General features: G+C 43.5%; 2 protein-coding genes across 2 annotated transcripts in view; both read left to right on the top strand.

Annotated features, from left to right (window-relative positions):
- The window catches only part of LOC306919473 (uncharacterized protein), a 227,454-nt gene that overhangs the window by 36,915 nt on the left and 164,601 nt on the right, over positions 1-25,938 (top strand). The gene's annotated exons all lie outside the window — the stretch shown is intronic.
- Positions 8,705-25,328, top strand: LOC306919417 (uncharacterized protein; the record flags this gene model as incomplete). The annotated part of the gene is made up of 3 exons (XM_079532202.1): positions 8,705-8,740; positions 14,668-14,821; positions 24,640-25,328. 3 exons carry the CDS (start codon positions 8,705-8,707, stop codon positions 25,008-25,010), a joined length of 561 nt encoding a protein of 186 aa, XP_079388328.1. The 3' UTR covers positions 25,011-25,328.

Genomic DNA, 25,938 nt, shown 5'->3' with positions numbered 1-25,938 from the left:
TCATAAACCGAGTGTGATGCTATGTTAACACATTTTCCTGCACATTGTGAGCTTTTAGATTTGTTTCTTCAGTATTTTGTTTCTTTCCGTTTTCTTTTTTTTTCAGGATTTGGAAAGTGAAAGTGGTTAAATGTGTCTGTGTTTTATAAATATTGAACCAATGGTAAAAGTACTAACAAGAGATTGTGACTAAATAAATAAATAACTATTTTGCGTCCGTTGGAATGAAGGTTCTTTCATATTCTGCAGTTCTGACAGTTCTGTGCGGTCGTCTTCCACGTAATTCTGCAATATGGAAAGAGGGTCGTGGGTAGGGGTGGGTACCGAACCTCATGACCAAGCAGGAACCGATAACAACATGCTGGGGAACCGGGTACCCATCCATAAAAGATCAAATTTGGTTCTCCCTATCGGCTCCCACAGACGCACGCCGCAGCCACGCACAATTTATTTATTCATTTATTTGCATCAGCAACGCAGATCGGCTGAGGCTGCCAAAACTTGCAGTTCTGGCTTAACTGTGCAGTCGTTTTTTGCAAAATTTGGCAATATGGTAGAGGGATATGCTACTTTAAACGGTGAGGTCCACAACCATTGGCCAAAGGGTGGCGCTATAGCACTCAAGTGAAAATTTGAATATAAAAAAGGTATAGCTCATGAATCTGACAGTCAGCAGACTCCCTCTTTACCAAGCGTTTCCACCTTGCAGGTTCTGCCTCGCGTAGAACATACACGCCCGTTTAATCTAACGTGATGATGTTTATGGTCGCTGTCGGGACACCTTACTAACATGTTACAAATGGACAGATCTACAAGCTAACAGCGCATCGGTTGCGCACTGCATTACAACTTGTAGATCAGCTTATTTTGGCAAGCAAGCCCCTATCCGATAGATCCACTGGTTAATAAAGTAGCAATCTGTAGGATATCCTTTTCTCACGTATAATGAGAAATAAGTTAATGTATTTAAATTTGACCCCAAGTTACTGAGGCATGCATGTCTGGCGTTCATGTTTTGATCAATATACAGTAGCCTACAATATACAGTATAGCCCTATTGGCCCCACAGCCGATCAGCCTAAGTTTTAAGCCATGCTCTGCAAGCCAGCTCTCCTCCAAAGGTGAGATATGAGCAGGCTGCCTCATTGGGAACGGATGCACGACCATTTTGTCGTGGTATTTATATAAGTCACACATTCAACAAGCTTTGAACTGAGCAGATTGGGCAGATTGGCCAAAACACCTTTAAAACGGACACATTTTGCATTTCTTTCACCATAGTAAATGCTACTTTCATGGACTGGAGAGGGCAGTTTTTTACAGACGGGTAAAGGGGCAGGGGCTGAAGCCTATGCACGTGTCTGCCTTTTCTTAACGGTCACCAGTGGACCTAGAATACAGTGTTTTGGGGGTCTTCTCCTGGCTGGCAGGCCGGCCGGCCGGAGGATTGACATTAAAGATGTGGATTGATCCATCATGATATGCTGTGGTCTCACTCTTTCTACCAACACCTCTTAGTGCGGCGACACATTCCCATGATGACAGTCTGTTAAGATGTGATCTTTATTGTCTATATATATAAATGATAAACCCTTATTCTGAAGTGCCACACCGGAAGTACCGGATATGCCTGTTACCCAATGTGTATATAATGACGCTGCTAATAAATATGCTCGAGTTATTATGGTCACGAGCTGAATGTAAGTGCTGAGTCCTCATTCTTTTCCTCCGTTATGTTTGTTTAGTCCGACTAGCTCCAGGCTATCTAGACTCTTCCTTATCGCTGTAATGGCAGCTCTGCTAACACAGTCTATACAGAGTATCTGGTATTTTTGTAACCTCCAAAAGAAAAACTAAAAACAAGAAAAAAATATATTATGAGATCATCACTGCGTCAAAAAATTACAGAAAATATACAATATTCAAAATTGGCCAAATCGTCACCTATCTAAGAAAGGATTAGAAATACATTTTCACAATATGGAACAGTGTCAAACAAGATGTAATGACTCAACTACTGCTTGGCAGGGTGGGGGCGGAGTTCAGTTATTAAGGGGCCAAGCTAAATGGCCTATGGTCCCTTATTGTAGTTGTCTTTTTTTAAGGGGCCGCGCCCGAAGTGCCTGGCCCCTTAAAACAAAATTGCATTTCTGGCTTAACCGTGCAGTCGGTTTTCGTGAAACTTGGCAATATGGTAGAGGGGTATGCTAAACGGTGAGAATGCAAAGCCCACGGCCATTGGTCAAAGGGTGGCGCTATAGTACTCAATCAATAGCACTCAAATGCAACATTTGAACAGGTATAGGTCCGTTTGACCGTCAACAATAAAACTTGGATAGACATATGCGTCTCCTCATGTCGAACAACTTTCGTGTTCTGACCTCTGACCCTGGCTAATGCTGAATTCACATGGAATCAGGCAAGCAGTAGATCAGGCAAACCGTAAGTCATTTTAGTGGACGGGAGCAGGACGGTAAACGGAACAGGGCGGCACGGCAGACCGGCAGCCAGATCCGGTGACGGTAGCGGCAGGCGGCATCAATGTTAAAATATTTAATCTTTTTACCGTGCTGTCCAGCAGGTTTTGCCGTTTGCCGTCTACCGCTTGCCCGATTCCATGTGAATGCAGCATTAGTTCACCCACTATTTTGAATTATACATATTTTCTTATGTCAGCGCTCCAGGCCAAACCATGCAGTTGTTTTTCACGAAATGTTGCAATATGTTAGAGGGCTATGTCACCCTGCTTAGACACAAAGCCCACAACCATTGGACAACGGGTGGCACTGTAGCACTCGATTGAAAATCAGGCATAGCTCATGAACCACCAGCTGATGAACCACCAGTAATAATTACTAGGTAATTAGTACTAATACCTAGATAATAATTTAGACTACCTGATGTTGGTGTCCAGTTATCAGTGGTGGACAAAGTAGCCTACGTATGCTCAAGTATTCCTTTTAATGACAAATTAGTGAAATTACAAAGTACTTTTTCCATTTAATATCAATGCATCGTGGATTCAAATTGTCAAAAGTGTGCAAATAGCTTATCTGTCTGTCTGTCTGTCTGTCTGTCTGTCTGTCTGTCTGTCTGTCTGTCTGTCTGTCTGTCTGTCTGTCTGTCTGTCACAGCCCCTGTAGTTGGCCTACTAGGGCCTGTGTGTATTCCTATAGGCCTAGGTCTTTGCTTCCCACAGGTCCAGAGCAATTGCCAATCAATTGCCTGGCCAGTGGTCCCAGTGTGTTCTATATCTGTTGTATTGTGTTTTTATATGGACATAGTGTTGGGTGTATGGCGTCTATCTTGATAAGACGCCGAGAGGCTAAAGCGGGGAAACGTTTAGCTGTCAGACTCGCTGCTTTAGTTGTCGTCTGCATGAGAATCACTGCTCCAGGCCAGAGTACTGCTTTTGTTATATTTTATTAAAGTTAAACGCTTCATTACCACAGTGAATCATAGAATAGTAAAGCGATTGCGGTCAACGAAGTTGGACCTTCCCCGTTCACCCCCTCTCTCCTTCCATTCATGCAATGCCGCCTCGCGAACAGCTGACTTTACTACGAGTGACGTATGCTAGTAGCACGCAACACCACGTGACCCATATAACTGTCCCCAACATTCCGGCCCCTAATTATTACATATCCATAGGCAGTAATAATTAATGCATGGATTCAATTCATATTGAAAAACGGTACATTACATTATTTTTCAAATGTTTTGTGTGCGCAGGAAGTTCATAGTTCATTGCAGGTCTTGAAACGAACCCCACGCAAAAAACCTGAATTCAAAGTCATGAAAAAGTCAAGTACCCCAATGTCAGGAAAAAGTAAATCCAAATCCATGGAAAAGGAGTGAAGCCTTCACGACTCCATAGACTCCTGAAGAAGGCAGATCTTTGTCACAGGTCTGCATAGAAGGCTGGTCCGGGTCTTGATCCGGACTTGTCGAACAAGTCCATTCCGATCTGGAATTGTCTCTGTAATCCTCCCAATGATCCAGGAATTACGCGGTGCAGAATCATCCATTATGAGCACTATGTCGCCGGAGGTGAAGTTCCGCTTGATTTTTGTCCATTTCTGCCGTTCCTGTAATTGTGGCAGGTATTCCTTAACCCACCTCTTCCAGAAGAGATCCGAAATGTATTGCACCTGCTTTCATCTCCTGCGTGCATAGCTGTCCTCCTTGTGGAACAGGCCAGGTGGTAAACTGGGCTTGACTTTCAGGAGCAGAAGATGATTGGGTGTTAAAGCCTCCAAGTCATTCGGATCTGTGGATTCCTTAGTGAGAGGTCTACTGTTGAGAATTGACTCCACTTCACAGAGTACCGTATGGAGTCCCTCCTCATCCAGACTCTGTGTCCTCAAGGTGAAATTAAGAATCTTCCTGATGGAGCGAATTAACCTCTCCCATGCTCCGCCGTGATGTGATCCGGTAGGATGGTTAAACGTCCACTTGATTCCTTTCAAAGAGAGCACATCATTGATCTGCTGCAGGTTCCATCCTTCAATGGCTCGTTTCAGCTCACGCTCTGCACCGATGAAATTGGTGCCATTGTCAGAGCGCAGCTCTTTGATCTGTCCTCTTCTCGCAATGCAGCGCCTCAAGGCGTTGATGAATGAGTCAGTGTCCAAAGATGAGGCAACTTCAATGTGCACGGCTCTTATTGTCAAACATGTGAAGATCACTCCATATCTTTTCACAAGACTCCTGCCACGCTTGATGTTGAATGGGCCAAAATAGTCGACTCTGACATAAGTGAACGGAGGTTCCCCTGTGGTCACTAGGCAAATCTGCCATTTGTTGTTGACCTGCGGCTCCATGTAGCCGACGACAGATGACACATCTAGAAATGCCTTGACAACATATGGTTCCTACCGCCATGGCCAACCTCCTGATGTATCTGCCGTAGGATGAGGTCTGAGATGTGGAGATCTTTAGCTATTATGGCTTGATGTTTAGACTCTTCGGGCATGGCAGCCTTACTAAGTCGGCCTCCGACTCTCAACACACCATCTTCCAGCCTCGGACTGAGTCTGTAAATGTGACTGTTCCCTTTCACACTCTCTCCCTTTTCGAGGCAAGAGAACTCCTCCGAGAACCGTCTTCTTTGCAGTTGAACAAATCTCCTTGTTAAGAACATCTTTGTGTTGAGTTCCATTTGATGCTGACTGAGAATCACGTCCAGTGACTTCTCTCCTCTTCCTGTTGTTCCAAAGTAAGGTTCTGAGCCTCAGGATCCATGCCATTACTCTTGTGAGGTGTCTCCAAGATGAGCTGCGGTTGATCAAACGTACCACAGTATCTTCCTCCTCTTCTTCCACAGAGACGATGGCGGCTGACACCTTAACCTCTGGGTCTCCAGGGGGAAGTTCTCCCAAGTTGTCTGGGTTAACAGGCCAAGTCTCCTCTGGTTGCATGAGAAACGGAGGTCCAGATATCCACGTCTCATTCTTGAGAAACAGCTCCGCCCTCATACCTCTGGAGGCAAGATCTGCAGGGTTGTGCACTGTACTCACATACCTCCACTGTGATGCATCAGACATACTGTACTCACATACCTCCACTGTGATGCATCAGACATACTGTACTCACATACCTCCACTGTGATGCATCAGACATACTGTACTCACATACCTCCACTGTGATGCATCAGACATACTGTACTCACATACCTCCACTGTGATGCATCACTGTACTCACATACCTCCACTGTGATGCATCAGACATACTGTACTCACATACCTCCACTGTGATGCATCAGACATACTGTACTCACATACCTCCACTGTGATGCATCACTGTACTCACATACCTCCACTGTGATGCATCACTGTACTCACATACCTCCACTGTGATGCATCAGACATCTTGAGGATTTCTGTGACTCTGTTCGCCACAAAGATACGAAACCTTGATGATTCGTTCTTAATGTATTTCAGCACGGAGGTACTGTCTGACCAGAACACGGAGTCCTGCAACTGCAGTCTTAGCTCCTTCCTCCATAGCTTGTCCATGCGAGCTGCCACAACAGCCGCAGTCAACTCCATCCGTGGGATGGTCACAGGCTTTAAAGGTGTCACCCTGGATTTTACCATTACAAAGGCAATGTGGGTCTGGGAATGGTCGTTGCGCAACAGCAGGTAGGTGACGGTGCCGTATCCCTCTTCACTTGCGTCAGCAAAGTGATCATAGAAAGAGCTGACGGTAGAAAGGATTCCTCTACGTGTCAGTGGTCTGTCCTGAAAGGTTATGCTGAACTTAAAGGTGTCCGACTGGACACACCAACGCACTCCCAGTGCCCTCTCAACTGGTAGGATGTCGTGGTCCAAATCCAAGTCTTTAACCTCCTTTGCTCTTTCCTCTTCCGGTATTGCTGCCAACACATGGAGACTGTTGCTCAGCCATTTAGTCAGATGAAAGCCTCCCTTGGCACAGAGTTTTACCAAATCCTGGTAGAGCGATATGGCTTCATCCTCTGAGGCTATGGAAGCAAGACAGTCGTCGACGTAGAAACTGTGCATGATGGTCTCAAACACTTTCTGGCTGAAAAGCTGTTCATTATCTTCGGCACACTTCCGAAGAGGAAAGTTAGTGCAGCTTGGTGATGATGTTGCGCCAAACAAATGGACAACCATCCTGTATTCCACCATTTGTTGATCGAAGTCCCCATTAGGCCACCAGAGAAACCGAAGTAAGTCTACATCTGCCTCTGGCACTCGAACTTGATGGAACATGGCCTCGATGTCGGACATCAGAACAATGGGCTCCATCCTAAACCTGGTCAAGACTCCAACCAGCCCACTCGTCAGGTCAGGTCCTTGCAAGAGCTGTGCATTGAGCGATGCACCCTGAAATGATGCTGCACAATCAAAGACAACACGGATCTTTCCTTTCTTGGGATGGTATACTCCGTGATGAGGAATATACCAAACCTTGCAGTCACTCCGCTCGAGACCTGTAGCTGGCACTCTCTCAGCGTATCCACTGGATATCAGGTTGTCCATAAATGCAGTGTAGTCCTTATGGAATGACGCATCCCTACTGAACCTTCTCTTCAGGTTGAGGGTGCGTTGCTCTGCAACCTTACGATTGTTGGGCATGCTGATAGTTTTGTCCTTCAGTGGCAATCCAACAATGTAATGGCCATCCACGAGTTCCACAGACTCATCAGCCATTTCCAAGAACTTACGATCCTCCCTCGACAGCCCTTGCAATTCATCCTGGCTGTTTTCGGGGAAGTCCGTCTTGAACTGCTGGTTCCAGAGCTCATCAAGGGTGACAGCAGAGATTCTGTTAACGCTGACAGACTGAGTCACAGGATCGTCACTGCTATCCCCTCCGAGTGGTCCGTTTACAGTCCATCCAAGCATTGTCCATCCATACTTCGGATAACTTCCAGTGGTTCCAAGGCTTTGGGAACATTCAAACCAATCAACATCTCCACATCTGCATCTATCTGTGGCAGATAGACATTCTTCAGATGAGGCCATTTTCCCAGATCTTGCTGTCGTGGGATGTTGCTTCTGTTGACAGGCATCTGTTGTTGTGCAAATATTTTGGGCACTTCACAGTACCGGTCACTGTCCAAGCCAGCGACTTCCAAGTCGGATGCGATGCAGCTGTCAACCACCTTTTCTTGGCCCATCGTACTTAAAAGCATCTTTGTTTTTCTCCCAGAAAGTCCAAGCTTCTCCATCAGACCCACTGTACAGAAGGACGCTGAGCTCCCTGGGTCTAGGAAGGCGTAGGTTTCCACTAACCCTTGACCTTTACTTGACTTCACCTTAACCGGTACGATGGCAAGCTTACAATCTTGGTCACCGGCCCCAGTAAGACCACCGGTATTGATGACTAGAGCTCTGTCTGAGTTGTTCCCGCCTTTCTCTACATCTGAATTCTCATCAGGGTGGATGTGGAGCAAGCTGGGATGTCGTGAGCCACATTTCTTGCCACATTTCTTGCAAGACACCGTCTGCTGATGTGCCCAGTGCACAAGCATCCAAAGCAAACTCTCCAATAGAGTGCACGACTCCAGTGTGTGTCCACCCTTTTTGCAGAAAATACATGTCTTCTCAGGTCTGTCCTCGTTTCTGTTCTCCTAATGAGAATCTCTTTCAACAGTTGTGAAAGTGGTGGCGAAGCTACTCCCTCTAGCCTGAAGACGAGGCAATGGTTTGGCTCTTCCACTTTCATCCTGTATGTCTCCGAATACAGGGTCGGTAGCGATTCTCACTTCAATAAAGGTCACAATATCGGTGAACATGGCTCGTTTGCGATGCCTTTCTTGGATGTTACATGCTTCTTTTCGCCACTTGTCCCTCAACTTGTAGGGCAGTTTTTTAATCACAGCAAGCATGTTTGCGGATGTGTTCAAGTCACATAGGTTGTGCACGTCTTTCATTGCATTGCAACATCCTCGCAAGAATAGGCTGTATGCTTGCAAGGCTTTCCCGTCCTCGGACTTAATTGCTGGCCACGAGAATATTCTGTCCATATATGCGGATGCTATTACATGCTCATTTCTAAAGTGCTCCTGGAGTAAGGCCTTTGCCGTAGCATATCCAGTGCCATCAGACATGTGTTGACAACTTCTCACCAGCATTTGAGGCTGCCCCCTGGTGTATTGCTCTAGATAGTGCAGGGAATCAATGGAATTGTCAGTCCTCCGCTCTATGGTCTGCTCGAATGACTGCATAAAGCCATGATACTGCAGAGGGTCACCGTCAAACAGCTGGATGTCTCTTTTAGGCAATGAAGCAATGCATTGCTGATGCACCAACATTGAAGTGATCTCATTTTGTTTTTTAATTATAGAAATCATGTCGTTCTGTCCACTGCTGGTGTTTCTAGAAAGAGGTTGCATGTCCTTATGTAAAGACAATGGATGCTCTGTAGCCTCTGGGGCCATGCTCTGTCTCTGTGTGAGCGCTGAGGGCCTCTGGGGAGGTCTGGCTCCATCAGGTTGTTTTTCCTTTGGTCGTGCGCCTCCAACTGCAGCAGGTTGTCCTCTTCCATCCTTGTGTGGTACAAATGGCTCAGCATTAATGTTGAGGCCCTTTTCAAAGTAGGAGACCATTCCGTCCGATCTCCTAGAAGTGGCGCTCCGCCCCGATTTTCTAGAAGCGGAACCCCTGACCCAGAGGTTCTTAAGACATTCAGTTTTGCCACAGATCAAATCAAACTGTAGTTGTTCCTTTTGTTTTCTTATTTCAGCTTCTTGATCTTCAAGAGCATGCTTTTGTTGAAGCAACTTTTGCCGAGCCATTAAAGCAGCCACTTCGGCCTCGGCTCTGACACGTGCAGATGTAGTTGAGGACACCTTGACCTTATGGATTTTGAACCATTTTTGCTGCTTATATTAGATATGCTGTCACATGGTCTAACATCCTACTGAGCATCATCAACTTGATGTGACTGAGTCACATTTCCCACACCTCCATTTTCCTCCTCAGCAGCTTCATGCTGCAGGGGGCTTTCATTAGGCCTGCCAGGAGCCTCTAGCTGAGGTCCTCCTATTTGTGAGAATTTGAACCAGGCATTAACATCCTCAATGAGACCATCTGTACGTTTGTTAACCTTTGAGAACCATTCATTTTGCTTTCCTTGTTCATCAGATGGGATAAGAGGCATTAAAGAGGCATGCAGTTCATTTGAAGTGTGAGACAGTTGCATCAAAACATCAAGTTTTCCTTTAACCACTGAAACGTTTTTGTCATCTTTCATGAGGTCTGGATAGAGGTTGTCAAATACTTTATTTCGTCTACTTTCCTTTTGCGTTCCTTTTGAATTGATTCAATTTTATTTGCAAGAGCCTTTTCCGTGAGATTTATTTTCCTTTTTTCCTTGTCCTGTTTCCCAACGGTTGAACCAACATTTGTTCCACTCATCTTGAATGCACAGGCAAATGACACAGTCACAATGAGGATCCAATGCGGGCCAGTCAGCCACATAAACAGCCACAGCGATCGGCGATCGCAAACAGCAGCGCACGTTAATAGTTTGACAGTTGACACACAATAGGTTACGTTAGCCCGGCGGGCCGCACACACATCCACAGCATATTCAACACAATGACAGTTTCCACTCGGCGGCGGATCCAGCTCAAACTGTCCACTTCCAAACAAGCCAATAGTCAACAGCAGAACGAAATGGTTCGGGTTGTTTGTGTTACGTTACCGTCCGCCTGTCATTTGTGACGCGCTCCGGTCCTTGATGTGTGATTGATCATTCTATTGTTTTGCATGTCGTGCATTGCTCGTTTGCCCCTCGTCCAAAGTGTGCCTTGTCGGGTCCTTCCGTGGCTCCAATCCTTACGTTTAGTGTCACTTTTCGTTGACAATGTATGGCGTCTATCTTGATAAGACGCCGAGAGGCTAAAGCGGGGAAACGTTTAGCTGTCAGACTCGCTGCTTTAGTTGTCGTCTGCATGAGAATCACTGCTCCAGGCCAGAGTACTGCTTTTCTTATATTTTATTAAAGTTAAACGGTTCATTACCACAGTGAATCATAGAATAGTAAAGCGATTGCGGTCAACGAAGTTGGACCTTCCCCGTTCACCCCCTCTCTCCTTCCATTCATGCAATGCCGCCTCGCGAACAGCTGACTTTACTATGAGTGACGTAGGCTAGTAGCACGCAACACCACGTGACCCATATAACTGTCCCCAACATTGGGTGCTGGCACATATGCACACATGGCATCAACGCATGGTGCTGTGTTCTGGCACACTATACACTCTGTCTTTCTTTTATCTGTATTGTATTGTATTGCATTGTATTGTACTGTATGTGTCATTGTATGTTCAGTTTTACTACCATTTTAAGAGCCTGCTCAGGGACTACAGATGTAAATTAGCTTATGGCTAACTCTGGCACATGTACATGGAAGTGAAAACTGAAATGTTGATTAATGTGCATTGTCCCTGTCAAATAAATAAATAAAGGGCTGGGAGTTGGCCGGCCTAACTCAATTAAATTAAATTCTTTATTGGCATGAGAAAACATAAACACAAACGTTTACCTTTGCCAAAGCAAAAGTGGAACAAAACAATCAAGATAAAACAATACAATAAACATGTAAACAGAGCTGTGTTATATTAACACTTTGAGTAATACTATCTTGTGAGACTATAAAAGATTGTGCATTTTCTGTCAGAGATAGTTAGCCTATACATCCGAGACGTTTTATACTTTTGAAAGTTAACACCAGTATTTCAATGTTTTAAACATGTTATAGGCCTAAACATTTGGTGGTTTTCAAACTCGCCGTGGGTGATTGTAATCCGTGCAGGGAAGTACATGTCTCTGATGTCTTGGTACAGTGGACAGACGGTTAGGAAGTGTAGCTCAGTCTCTACCTCGTTTTGTGTGCAGTGTGTGCATAGTCTGTCTTCTCTTGGGAGCCAGGTCTCTCTCGCTCTCCTTCCATGAGAGCAGCAGCATTTGTTTGCACCATTCAACACCCTACATTACATTTACCACACATCCACTCACTTACACTACTGATCTACTGATTAACACAAGCCACTTAATACTTTAGTATTGTTTGATGCATACGTTTATTATATTGTAAATCAATATTGGTTTGTGCACTTTTAAACAGCTGTGTGTCTTCCTCCTTTGTTATGGCCCAAGAGCCAGGTCATAACACTATCTATCTATCTATCTATCTATCTATCTATCTATCTATCTATCTATCTATCTATCTATCTATCTATCTATCTATCTATCTATCTGACAGTTACACACTTCCACCACCAGGGGGCGAAAGGCATTAAGGCAACAGTGCCTGGATTCTTGATTGCGCATGCGTGAAAACTTTGACCCGGTCGGAAGTACTTGTTTGCATCACGTGGCCACGCCAGTTGTTTTCCACGTTAATGCTGTTGAACAAACATGTTGTCGTGCCTCTCGGGAATTGTTGATATTTCTGCCATTATTACACATTCTACATTACAGTAGGAACAGAAAGCTTGGTGGAAAGGAGGTGAAAAGCGTCAAATGGAGTCTACGGCTGAAGATAAATGAACAGCTAGCGTCGGTGGGAGAGGAGATATTGTTTGTTGTGGACAAACAGCAGCGTGGCGCTGCTGATGTTTGTAGTGTGGAGCTTAGCGTCAGAGTGTTTGTGTTGGAGCGCCTCAGCGCGGTGGGAGAGTTCATGGTCAACCTCTTCCAGAGAGAGATGGAGACACTAGAAACTCTGCTGGAGACACAAAACAAACGGATGGACATTGATTTTGATATGGACATCGATCTACACACTGCAGGTTAGTAGACTCTGAACAACACCAGCTTAGCTACAAGTAGCATTAAGCTAGCTGAACTGAACTACATTTACCAGTAGTTATACTAGCCCTGAAACATGTTGTTCATACTCCATATCCAACAGAAAAAGGTGCAAAGAGGAATTGTAATTCAACGAAAAAATATGTAGGCCTATTATGTTACACAAAAGTCCACTTTTTCATCAAACTGAAAAGGTCAAATGAATAGCTCCAAAATAATAATAATTCGTATGCTAGTAAGTAGGTATGAAATAAGGTCAAAAACTGTATGCCAGCCTCACCAAACATTTTCCATTGTTCTCAAAAGGCATGTCAAGAGACCTTAAACAGGCTACCCCACTTCCTCTCCCACTGAGCCTTTCAAAATAAAATACAAGTTACAATTCACTGTTCCAGACTCACTGCAGAGGAGCTTTTACTTTGAAGGGGAGAAATTATAAAGGAAGTGCAAAGGGGCTCACTAAATTGACATGACATACTAAGTTTCTAATTAGAGGTGGAGGCTTCTATTAATCCAAATTATAACTATCTTTTCCAAAACAATATTTGATATATATGAAAATAAACATTATGAAAGAAGTGAACAAATAATAAAACAAAAATGGCGCCAACACATGTCATGACACAACTGAAGCCAGTTTTACGCAATCGCTACATTTACATGGAAAACGTGTACATAAACATTCAGATTTCAAACAAAGTCCTCACCACATGTGCCACGGGTGTTAGAAATGTGCTGGTATTAGGGGCACGGTGGCACAGTTGGTAGTGCTGTCACCTCACAGCTAGAAGGTCCTGGGTTCGATTCCCGCTAGGGGCGCTGTGGGTGCTGGCGGCGTGTTTCCCCCTCCGCGTCATCAGTGCCCATACCCGAGCGGGGTTGGCGAAAGGGCCTTTCTGTGTGGAGTTTGCATGTTCTCCCTTGCATGTTCTCCCTGTGTCCCCTAGGGTAGGTACCCTCACAAAAACATGCAGTAATCCTGGTCTCTAAACTGCCTCCCCCTGGCCAGGGGGGAGGCGCCTGATTGAGGGGTAAGGAACTGGTTGGAATAACATATTCCTTCCACGTGCTACGTCCAACCAGGGAAACTCCCCCCTGTCAGGTGTAAAGGAGCAACTTGGACACTCAGGCATGAAGGAAGCATGAGTTCAAGTCCGTTGCTCTCCCCATGTCCCCCATATATGGGGACTAGGTTGGCGGAGGGTGTGTAGAGCCCAGGATCACATTAGATAATTGACACAGGGGTAAAAAAATATTTAAAAAAAAGAAATTTGCTGGTACAGCGATTAGCATTGCTGCATCCCGCGTTGTTTAATAAAAAGCATTTTTATCCGAGCACCCCGACTACTTTTCTCAAACGGGGTTCGTTTGGGAAATTCACAGTTGCACACCGGGAACGCACTCGCCTATTTGTCTGTATTGGCAGTGCGGTCAGCGTGCCTATATCGAACACACCCAGTGCCACACTCCTCCCGACCGATAGGGGCGCGTAGTTGAAAGCCAATGGCAAAAAAACCCAGCTTGGATACAAATTCCTTTTATTACACAACGCGGGATGCAGCAATGCTAATCGCTGTACCAGTACATTTCTAACACCCGTGGCACATGTGAGTACTTTATATTTGAAATCTGAATGTTTATGTACACGTTTGCTCTGTAAATGTAGCGATCGTGTAAAACAGGCGGAAGTTAAGCCATGACGCTCGTGAAGTACGAGCGTCATGTGAACCATGGCTATAGTTATACTAGCCCTAGAATGTCTGTGATCATACATAAATTACATATATTCCTGTATACACAGCCATAGATCGGATGCCTCCGCTCCCAGTGAGCAAGGAGACATGGGCGGCATAAATGTGCTCCACGCTCCAGAGTGAGATATTGTCCTCTAGTTTCACAACCATGTAAAAGTTCTAAGGGCGAGGGGTCCGGAATGACAGCTGGACTTCCCTTTATGAGAGTCACTCGCAGGGCAGGGTTTTCTGCTGCAGCCTAGGCTCCAGAGTCGGAGGCACGGCGTGCAGAGTGCCTTTTTAAATCCATTCTCTGCAGCTGTAAGAAATTAATATCAAACCGAAAGAGAGCGTATTACATTCTAAAAGACAAGTGTAGGTTACATTAATGAAAAACACATCAGTGAAATAATATCGGCATCGGTGCCACAAATGACAGATACATCGGTGAGACCGATGTCGGGCTCTACTCACAACGCCTTGCTCTGTGAGGCATTGTGAAGAGACTCGAGACATTTTTAAAACGATGGTTATCCTGACAAAACAAATAGGAGAATAAATGTCATCTTTGTGTTGACAAAAGCACTTTGAGTTGCTCTGCTGATGCTACCTTCGCTCTCCTCCTTCTGTCTGTGTGTAAAGAGGTTTCATCTGAATATGAGGAGAGGAGATCCAGTCTGGTCCAGGAGGAACCACACCCTCCACAGATTAAAGAGGAACAACAGGAGAGGAGTTCCAGTCTGGTCCAGGAGGAACCACACCCTCCACAGATTAAAGATGAACAGGAAGATGAGACTGGTGAGTCAACTTTCCGTTCCTCACCCAGGAGTCAGCCCAGCTCCTAATCCAGACAACAGTCTTGTCAAAACTTGACTATTGTAACTCCCTCCTTACTGGCCTACCGGCATGTGCACTTAAGCCCCTCCAAATGATCCAAAATGCCGCAGCCCGCTTGGTCTTCAACCAGCCAAAATTCTCACATGTCACCCCCCTTCTCCGCTCCCTCCATTGGCTCCCGGTCGCTGCCCGCACAGAATACAAAACTCTGATGCTGGCATTCAAAGCAACCAAAGGCATGGCCCCCCCATATCTCACAAGTATGATCGTACCCTACAAACCCTCCCGCGCACTCAGATCAGCCAACGCAGGGAAGCTGGAGGTACCTTCACTAAAAACGCCGGGACAACGCTCCACATGTCCCAAACTCTTCTCCCTTCTGGCTCCAAAACTATGGAATGCACTTCCCATCACAGTCAGAACTGCAGCCTCACTCCCAATCTTCCGCCGTAGTCTGAAAACCCACCTCTTCAGACTCCACCATGGCCCGTAGCACTTGCCCTAGCCTAGCCCCTTAGATAGCACATTATGTAGACTTAGATAGTATTTTAAACAGACTTATAGCTTGTTACGTAGACAGCTCTAGAATTGCACTTTATGTAGTCATAGCACTTTATAGTACACATGTATAATATATTATATAGTATAGTATGTATAGTTTACATAGATACTCCACTGTTACGTTCTTAGTCTAGGCATGATTCATGATAACTACTTTTTATATATGTGATGTATGCCATGCTTTTGTTATTGCTCTGGATTAAGAGCGTCTGCAAAAAAAAAAAAAAAAAAAACGTTGACATTACTACGTAGGAATATGTGGTGCAAGACTCTCAGGTAAAACCAATGTATGTAATGTAATTATATTAGTGTTATTCTAACAAGACTAAAGGGTCATTCAGCAACTGTAACGATAAAGATATAACTTGGTAACTCATGGTCCCCCAAAAGACAGACAGACATACAGCATGTTGTTTCCGCTCGTGCTGCTACAAAAGTATAGTTTTATACTTAAAGTATAAGTTTGAACCCATAATCATGTGTAGATCATGTAAGATTGTTGGCATAAATGGTGAGGAAAAAAGAAAGAAGAAATAACTTGTGTGTGCGTGAGACCATTTAAAGCACGAGACATGGTACGTGCACCACTGGACCACTCAAAGGGTTAAGTGATCTGTCCAGGAAGGTTCTAATCATCAATCAGCACCAGACACAGTGGTGGATTATTGAGCCACAATGGTTCTGTAGGCTCCACCTGGGCAACGGTGGTTCTGTAGGCTCCACCTGGGAAAACGTGGTGCTGCGGGCTCCACCTGGGCAACGGTGGTTCTGCAGGCTCCACCTGGGCAACGGTGGTTCTGCAGGCTCCACCTGGGCAACGGTGGTGCTGCAGGCTCCACCTGAGCAACGGTGGTACTGCAGAGTCCACATGGGCAACGGTGGTGCTGCAGGCTCCGCTTGCAGCTTGAATGGCCCTCCTAAAGGCCTCACCGTGGGGTTGTCAGGCTTCCTCCTCACGGAAGACACAGGCTCCCGGGTGCCGTCCACATTCCGGCTATCACCCGTCTCTCCAGTGGTCACCAGATTATTCCTGGTTGTTCAGTAAACCCTTTTTGAATGATAAGTACAAGTTGTTTCTACTGGTGATTTCCACAGAGCACCACAGGGAGAGGTCTACAGTATCTAGAGAGATGGCCTCCAAAAGACATTCAACGGTGTCAGAGGAACAGCCAGAGGTGGACCAGAGACGTGGACTGTTTGATGCGAAGATGCAACCTGTAGTAAAGTTGTACCGTATAGGTATGTGCTGTTTTGTTTACTTACTTACATAAAGGGATATTTCACTTTCAAAATAATTGTGGGTAATGTTATCGTCTACACTTTGGACAGTTTTAACCATCGTAGATACACAGAAAACACCCATCCCTGGTTCTAGTGACTGATATTGTCCTTCCTTAGAGAGGGACAGCCATAGCCCGTTTCGCGGATACGGCCATTTTGAAAATAACACGGTGCATTGTGGGTAGGCACAAAGCAGTCTGGGGGAGAAAGGGACCAGGAAGTGTCTAGCCTGTTGTGTACACTATGGCGTTTCTGAACTTCTCCGCGATTTCCAAAGATAAAAGTATTTTTTGCTAAACATAACAATAGGTGGAACACACCGATGTGCTGTTTACATGTTCAACAACAATCGGCGATATAAAGCCAAGTAAGTGGAAGTTCATATATATGTAGAATTGTCGCTAGAAATGATGCTGTTATTTTAAGGCTACTGCCTCACTCTGAGTCTGGGTGGATATGTTCTAATAATAAAGTCTGTTATGTCCCTTAGTTTTTATTTGTATTTATTTTACAATTTACAATTTAGGCATTTAGCAGACGCTCTTAATCCAGAGAGACTTACATTAAGCAAGAACAAAAAGCATGGGAATACATTACATATGTAAAATACATTTATCGCGAAACATGCGTAAGCTAAGAACGTGACTAGAACATATCTATATAATGACACTATACATGCATCGTATTAGTCCTATTGTTGTTCTTTTTTGCTGTGGTCAACATTTAACACTTTGATTGCTACAAGATCTCGACAGGCCTATTTGGATGTTGCTACCGTTTAACATTGCACAAAGGCCTTGTTCGGGGGCCCACAGCAAAATGTTCTCTTATAGCGAGAATCACACGCATACATCAAAAGAAAGCTGAACTTGTCCACTTCAATTTAAAAAATACATTTTGATTTTACCATGTTCCATTCTGGAGATATTGACCTTTTTGCAACACCTGCATTTGCCTGGAAGTGGTTATCTTGAACAGCGAGCAGAGTTATGGATGGTTTAAAGTCAGAGACATTGACAGGCAGATATAAAATTGAACCCAATAAATATCCTATACATCCTATACACCGAATGAAAGCCCTGAATGTGTACTTTTACGAGGAAAAGAGTAAACATTGATCCCATGTACAGTTAGACAGTAATTGGTTATTGAATGCAGCTTGTGCCCACCAGATAACTTCAGAGAAGACTTGGACGTGAACTCCTCAATATTCACAAAATAAGGCCTATAGCGACATATAAATACTATATACCGTATGAAACAGAAGACTCTCTGCTTTCATAAGAAAAAAACTTCTACTGTAGTAATAATAAAAATCACACCCATGTGAAGTGAGTGGTGCAACTCTGTCCCATATTCTGTTCTCTGCTTATTCAATACAGCTCGCTATATACGGACTGAGGCAGAAAGTCATGTAAACCTTTTATTTACAGTTTGGTCTGTAAACTTCTACTGTAATAATAAAAATCACACCCCTGTGAAGTGAGCGTTGCAACTGTTCTGTACTTATTCACTACAGCTCTGCCTCAGTCCGTATATAGCGAGCTGTATTGAATAAGCAGAGAACAGAATATGGGACAGAGTTGCACCACTCACTTCACATGGGTGTGATTTTTATTATTACTACAGTAGAAGTTTTTTTCTTATGAAAGCAGAGAGTCTTCTGTTTCATACGGTATATAGTATTTATATGTCGCTATAGGCCTTATTTTGTGAATATTGAGTACGGGTCCATGTCTTCTCTGCAGTTATATCTGGTGGGCGCAATGTGCATCCACCCAGTAACCAATTTATGACAGACTGTACATGGGATCAATGTTTACTCTTTTCCTCGTAAAAGTACACATTCAGGGCTTTCATTCGGTGTATAGGATGTATAGCATATTTATTGTGTTTATTGTTATATCTGCCTGTCAATGTCTGACTATAAACCTTCATAACTCTGCATCCTTTAGATGATGATGATGATTCACTGCTTTCATTGTTTTGATCGCAGTAACATTGGGGGGGGGGGGTCATGGGCACATTGGGCAGCAAAAGTCTTGATCGTACGGCTATAAAAAGTCCCATTCCACCGTTCGGTTCAGAACTATAGTATAACGGTGAGACGCGTTGTCATCATGAGCTGATTTTGTTTTTCAAGCTAGTATAGGGAACATGCCTGGGCATGCACGGTTTAGGACGCGGAAAAGTTCGTTATACATTACACCCGGGTCGATTACGTCCCCGACGCGTTCATTGCGGTCTTATCACTACAATTATAATGAATAAAAAAGCGTTACAATCACACGTCTGAGCGATCTCCGATTATGACGGCTCTGCATGGCGATACGTGATCCACCAACGGTAGACTGTCTGTTGTCATGGCGGCCCCTCTCGATACTGTAGTTCGTTTGTTAGTTCGTAGTATTGTAGGCTCGGGGATCGTTTGGTCGCTACAGTATGAAGAAGTAAACATGCATCTGTCCATGTGTGTTGCCGATCTGGTGCAGAATCTGCAGATCATGTGTTAGGCAGCGTAACAGCGTTCCGTATGTTTTTTTCCGAGACATGAGCCCCCATCTCGCAAGGCCCTCCTCCTGCAGGAGAAACAGGAGGGGAGGGGGGAATCGAGTATAAAAGCCAATAGGTGGAGGAAAGCCTGGTGAGGCGAGGTTAGGTGAAATTTGATTATTTTCACACACGGGCTACATCGGCATGGGCGCATCCATTCTACACTGGTTTATACACGTAAAGCGGCCCGCCCTCCTGTTTTCAGGAGGGGTTTTTTTTTTTTTTTGTTTTTTTTTCTGATCACGTGAGCGGGACTAAGCAGCAATGATAGGGCGATGGTTCTTCATTGTCCGGGTGGGTAAAAAGATGAATGAAAGTATGCTATAAAAAAGTGATTGAAACGTATTGATACGTGATCCGCACCCGAGGTTTGATTAATTGATAACGTATTGATACGCGATTCGCGTCGGCTGTGTTAAGTACATAGTACTGTAGCCTTTTCCTTTTGTAATACAATCATAACTAACGTGGGGTTTCTTTCCTTTTTTGCTATGGTCAACATTTAAGAAGTTCATGTAGTAGTAGCATATCATAATAATAATAATAATAATAATGCAATCCAACATGTGGGATTGACAGAGGCAATCTAAAGACATAGGCTACTGAAATCAATGTTACTTTAATATTGACACACTTTAATTTCAGTTCTGTGATTCTGTTTTAGGTGGTTAATCTAAGCAACAGAAAAGAAAGAACAAGGCCGTCACTGCAACAAGAATACAACCATTTTATCATATGCCAACATGCATGTATTTGTAAAGAAACAATTGTAGTGCTACTTAAAGCATAATGAAATTTAGAAAATTTAGCCTTATATTGGTTGTTGATGGTACCCAACTTTCAGCAGCTGTCACAAATTCCCCTAGGGTGGTTCAATAGAAACCAATGTGGGATATGTTAGTAGACACCTTTACAAACACAATGGTGAAGAAAATTCTTGGTAAGAAATGTATTCCCCGATTTGACATTATTCTGATAATATTCCCTGACTAAAATTATAGCAGGTCCGCCATTTTTGAAAATGGCTGCCATTGTCACAGGATACATCTAAATAGTACTAGGCCTACTGTATTCCTCATCCTTGAAAATGTAGTATTAGTCACCAGAATCAAGATCCTAGGTGGTGTAGAACTTGAGTTATTGTAAAGTAACAGCAGGTGGTGGCCATTTTGATAAATGGCTGCCATGGTCACAGGGCAAATCTAAATAGTACCACTGTATTCCTCATCCTTGAAAATGTGGGATTAGTTACCAGAATCAAGATCCTAGGTGGTCTAGAACCTAAATCAGTTCAACTTGTCAACTCCGTCAGATGTTTGTCAGCTCCGTCAGACGTTGGTCACATGATGTTTTTGTTAATTTCCAAAGAAATAGATGATTCGATTCAAATATTTTGTGCTTATGTATTGAAACACCAACTGAAATACAACGTAATGATCCTTTTTTTTGGTTTTAACATGGTTTTTATGTTATAATATTTAAAGTAAAGGTTGCAAATGAAGGATTTGAGAAATGGGATATTTCATAATAGTGTGAAATTGGAATAAAACAATATTAAATTAATTGTATTACTTAACTTGACTATTAAAAGCCATTGTAAGATAACTGAGGACTTTATAGTATTGTTGGAATTATCAAATTAAAATAAAAGGGATTTTAGTGTGTCTGACGGAGTTGACATGAATCAGTTATGAAGTGCATACATTTCCCATTTTAGAAAGAAATATTATGCGAAAAACCCGTTCCTTCTCAAGATTGGTAGTTGAGACCTGTGTCTACAAATACATCAATTTCATTTTAATGTGTCTTTAAAAAAAAATCTGATTTGAAAAAAGTTGTGTCCCTTATCTCAAGAATGAGTGAGTTATGATTGTATTACAATAGGATTATATTACTTGATCATACTGTAGGAAAGAATAAGAAACCTGCACGTTATGATTGTATTACAAAAGGAAAAGGCTACAGTACTATGTACTTAAATGTTGACCATAGCAAAAAAGATCAACAATAGGACTAATACGATGCATGCAAAATAAATACAAATAAAAACTAAGGGACATAACAGACTTTATTATTAGAACATATCCACCCAGACTCGGAGTGAGGCAGTAGCCTTAAAATAACGGCATCATTTCTAGCGACAATTCTACATATATATGAACTTCCACTTACTTGGCTTTATATCACCGATTGTTGTTGAACATGTAAACAGCACATCGGTGTGTTCCACCTATTGTTATGTTTAGCAAAAAATACTTTTATCTTTGGAAATCGCGGAGAAGTTCAGAAATGCCATAGTGTACACAACAGGCTAGACACTTCCTGGTCCCTTTCTCCCCCAGACTGCTTTGCGCCTACCCACAATGCACCACGTTATTTTCAAAATGGCCGTATCCACGAAGCTAGCTGAATGGGTAGAGAGCGGGTGGGAGTCCTAATATAATTTTTTGAGAAATTGTAATTGTTTGATATTATTGCATTCATACAAATGTAGTCAAGGTAGTCAAGTTCCTTAAGGGAAATTAGGTCCTAATTTTGTATATTATTACTTCAAAATGGATCAAATCAATGGTATACAATACTAGCTCCTCGATCAGATAAAACGTCAAGTTTTCTGACAAGACTTCTTTAACATAGTGAATAAATGCTTTGAAAAACCCCTCTTGTATATGAAACGAAATACACACGATAAATCAAATAATGAATTGCATTTTTATAATGAATTGCATTTTCATAGCACTTTTCCAAGTGGTCAAAGCACTTTACAATTCATTCATACATTGGGAGGTGAAGCGGTGAACAGTCGACGCCAGGGTTCTCACTTCCCACATTCAGACACCAATGGTGGCGAGCTCACACCAACCAACTCATTGGAGGCGATGTAGGGTTCAGTGTCTTGCCCAAGGAGCTAAGATAAATGAGAATAATGACACTGACTTCGCTGATGACATCGTGCTTATCAGTCAATCATTGGAGTCAATCAGTCAATCAAGAGCTCTCCTTCAGTCTCTTGAGCAGGCCTCCAACTGTGTTGGTCTTTATCTCAACGAGACGAAAACTGAATACGTAAATATATGCAAATCCAACAATAACCACATTATAAAAACACTTAACAACACTCCTCTGAAACAGGTTGATGACTACAAGTATTTGGGTTCATATATATCTTTCAAACTAGGAAGGGTATGGCCTGGTCAGCCTGCAATGACATGCATAAGATCTGGTCATCCCAGCTTAGTAAGATGTTAAGTAAAAATATTTAGGACGACCGTTGAGCCGATTCTACTCTATGGCTCCGAGACATGGACACGTTTAAAGAAATTAGAGAAACGGTTGGATGGCACTTACACCGCCTTCTAATGAGAGCGCAAAATCTGTCTTGGAAGAGCCACCCATCGACTAATCTAATATACGGCAACCTTCCCCGTGTTTCTTCACTAGTCCGATCCAGAAGAACACAGTTTGCCGGCCACTGCTACAGAGCTGACAATGAGGTTATATCTTCCCTTCTTCTCTGGAGTCCTGCCTCAAAGCAGACCAGAGATAGAAAACTATCGTTCCCTGATGTAATCGCTAGGGACACAGGCATCAGTAAGCAGGAACTGGGGATGGCAATGAAGGACCGGAAAGTCTAGCGTGATATCGTGAAATCCACGATCTCGACTGCGGTCGAAAAATGATGATGATTTTCTCTCATCTTGACAGACATGCTCACTCATTTGTAATGACACTTATCAGTAGGTAGAACATGATTTCATCAAAAGAAAAAGACAGCCGCCCTACACATGCTGTCAGTGGTGCGTGCGTGTTTGTAGTATATGGGGAGCCAACGCATTTATATCCATTTCTGTGTGCATGTCGATTTTAGCGTGGCGACGCAAAGTCTCTCCGGAAGGTCATTCCTTGGTCAACTCAGGGGGTTCGTGCCAATCTCTCGCTCTCTCTCATTCCCTGGTTAAGCATTTCAAACCCCGTTTCCTGGCCTGGGGTCTGAAAAGGTTGATGTTGAAAACCTAATTGTTTACACAGCCTGTAAACAGTGGTGGTCCGTGTGATAATTCAGGGGGGGATGCCATAAGAGATAGCTAACCCCCCCCCCCCCCCCCCTGTGGTTTTGCGCTTCCTGATTTTGGGGGGGGGGGCTGGGGGGGTTGCATTGGTTAAACTCTTGCTTCATGACATTCCACTGTTCAACACAACTGGCATAATATTAATTTCAGCATCTCAGGGCGTCAGGCTACACAAATCATGCATCAACTAAAGATTGAGACCTGGAGTCACCGCTACACACTATGATATGTATGACATGTTTGTTGAAACTTCCAACAACCTGTTTGAGTTTGTGCCAATTATGTTTTTCAGTTATCTTTTTTTTTTGTGTAGTGTTATTTTGTCATATAACTAAAAATACATCGCATGGATGCACCTGGGACGTATCCTCAGTGATGTATCCTGAGGTCAACGGGGTTTCGGGTCTACCATCATCATACCCCTCACTCAGGCGACCCAGCCGGGGTTGATCAAATCCCGACTTATGTCCCAGTAGCTACCCTCGATCAGTCCATCAGGGAATGAGAAAGGCCATACAATCCGTTGCTCCGGAACTACTCTGCCGGGACTGGGAGAACCAAATTATGGCGCGTGGAAGGACTAGGCTCTGTGGGTTGACTCCTGTCCGGGCCCCTCCTACGTCTCGCCAGGTCCACTCCTGCTCTCACCAGGCCCAGGACCTGTGCGTTGCACCAGACACTTCATTCAGGAGTGGTGGATTATAATGGCCCTCCTAAATGCCTCACCAACATTTGTTGGTGAGGCAACGGTGGTACTGCAGAGTCCACATGGGCAACGGTGGTGCTGCAGGCTCCACCTGGGCAACGGTGGTGCTGCAGGCTCCGCTTGCAGCTTGAATGGCCCTCCTAAAGGCCTCACCGTGGGGTTGTTGGGCTTCCTCCTCACGGAGGACACAGGCTGGAGCGCTAACCCGTACTGCTCACCCAGGTGCCGTCTACATTCCGGCTGGCACCCGTCTCTCCGGTGGTCACCAGACTATACCCGGTTGTCAGTCTATTCCTATGAGTCACTATAAATAGAATACCTCAGACTCCCAGCACCAGGCACTTCATTCAGGAGTGGTGGATTATATATCATAAACTTCTGTTGAACACTTGTTACTTAATTGTAACTATTCAAATGCAACATTATATTCAATACAAACAAAATATGCAAGACAAGTACAAGAATGACTAATCTTTACTTGGACAAGTGAGTAAATGTTCTTGTCCAAATGTGGCTCAAATGTCAAGCCCTGAAAACTATCTGTGATGATGTTCCTCCAAAAATAAAAAGACATTAAATGTTTTTCTCTCTTTGTGTCTTTTTTCTAGCCGTCCCGCACCTCCCTGTGTGTAAAGATGAAGTTGTCACTGAACAACAGGAGAGGAGCTCCAGTCTGGTCCAGGAGGAACCACAACCACCACAGATTAAAGACGAACAAGAGGAGCTACTTCAAAGACCAATGGAGGCTGATGGGTCAACGTTGACATTACAAGCAGTGAAAAGTGAAGATGATCATGATGATGAAAATGGAGAGACAGAGCCTGTAGCCGGCACCTCAACTGAACACATGAAAACACAAGCTGATGTAGAGGACTGTGGAACATCACAACCAACTAGTGACGACCAGCTCCTCTCTTCACACTGTTCTGAATCTGACACTGAAGACAGTGATGAGTGGCAGGAGACCAGTGAAGGTTAGTGAACTTTAAACACAATGAAATCACACAAGAAACAACATGTGGAAGGACAAAGATTGTCTGGATATAGTTTAGATTCATTAAATAAAGTGAAATGGTCTCAGTTCATCCATAATGTGATCATTAACAGGTGATCTGTCCAATGCCAGACAACCAGTGACCATTAACATTTTAATCGCTGCATTTGAATGCAGTGATTATATTGTATAGTGAATTAAGCACCAGCCATCATTTGCCTATTTGCATTTTAACCAGGGGAAAGAATGTGGGTTGGTTCATTATTTAGCATTTGGAGAAAAAAAGCTGTTGCTGTTATTGTGTCTCTGTTAACCATGTAATCATAATATGATTATTACAAGAATAATGACATATCCTGATAATACATTACACTACATGGACACATGTTTCTACACATATGCAGATTCCACTGTAAATACAGTTAAGAAATCAAATAAAAACAATAGAGCACAATGTGGCTATGAGACTTTGAGGATTTTGAAATAGAGTACTTTGTTGTTAGGCCTTGCAGGTGAAAACAATGTTTTCAAAAACATAATTGGAGAATTTAGATAGTTAATTTGATATCCCAACACACAGAAGATACAAATAAGAGTACAGAAGGTGTTTATATATAAATTATATATATTTTAAGTCAAGCTGATGATACATACATGATCCAATAGGCTACTGTTCACCCTGGCATTTTGTGTTGTATTTTGTATTTTAAATAATAACAGAATAACTCTGACTGTGATCATTTCACAATGCATTTAGGCAAATATATAAAGTACATTGTATGGTATAGATAACATTTTAGTATAATGTATACATATAACAGTGCAGGGGTCCAATGCCCCCCACCCCCTGTTAGGTTGTGATTGGTGGAGGGGATTCTATTGTTCTCCACTTTGGCCAATCCACCTCAGGTTC

The sequence above is a fragment of the Electrona antarctica genome (genome assembly GCF_951216825.1).
Source record: "Electrona antarctica genome assembly, contig: scaffold_25, whole genome shotgun sequence".
Taxonomy (NCBI): Eukaryota; Metazoa; Chordata; class Actinopteri; order Myctophiformes; family Myctophidae; genus Electrona; species Electrona antarctica.
This window is presented reverse-complemented; position numbering and strand designations above follow the sequence as displayed.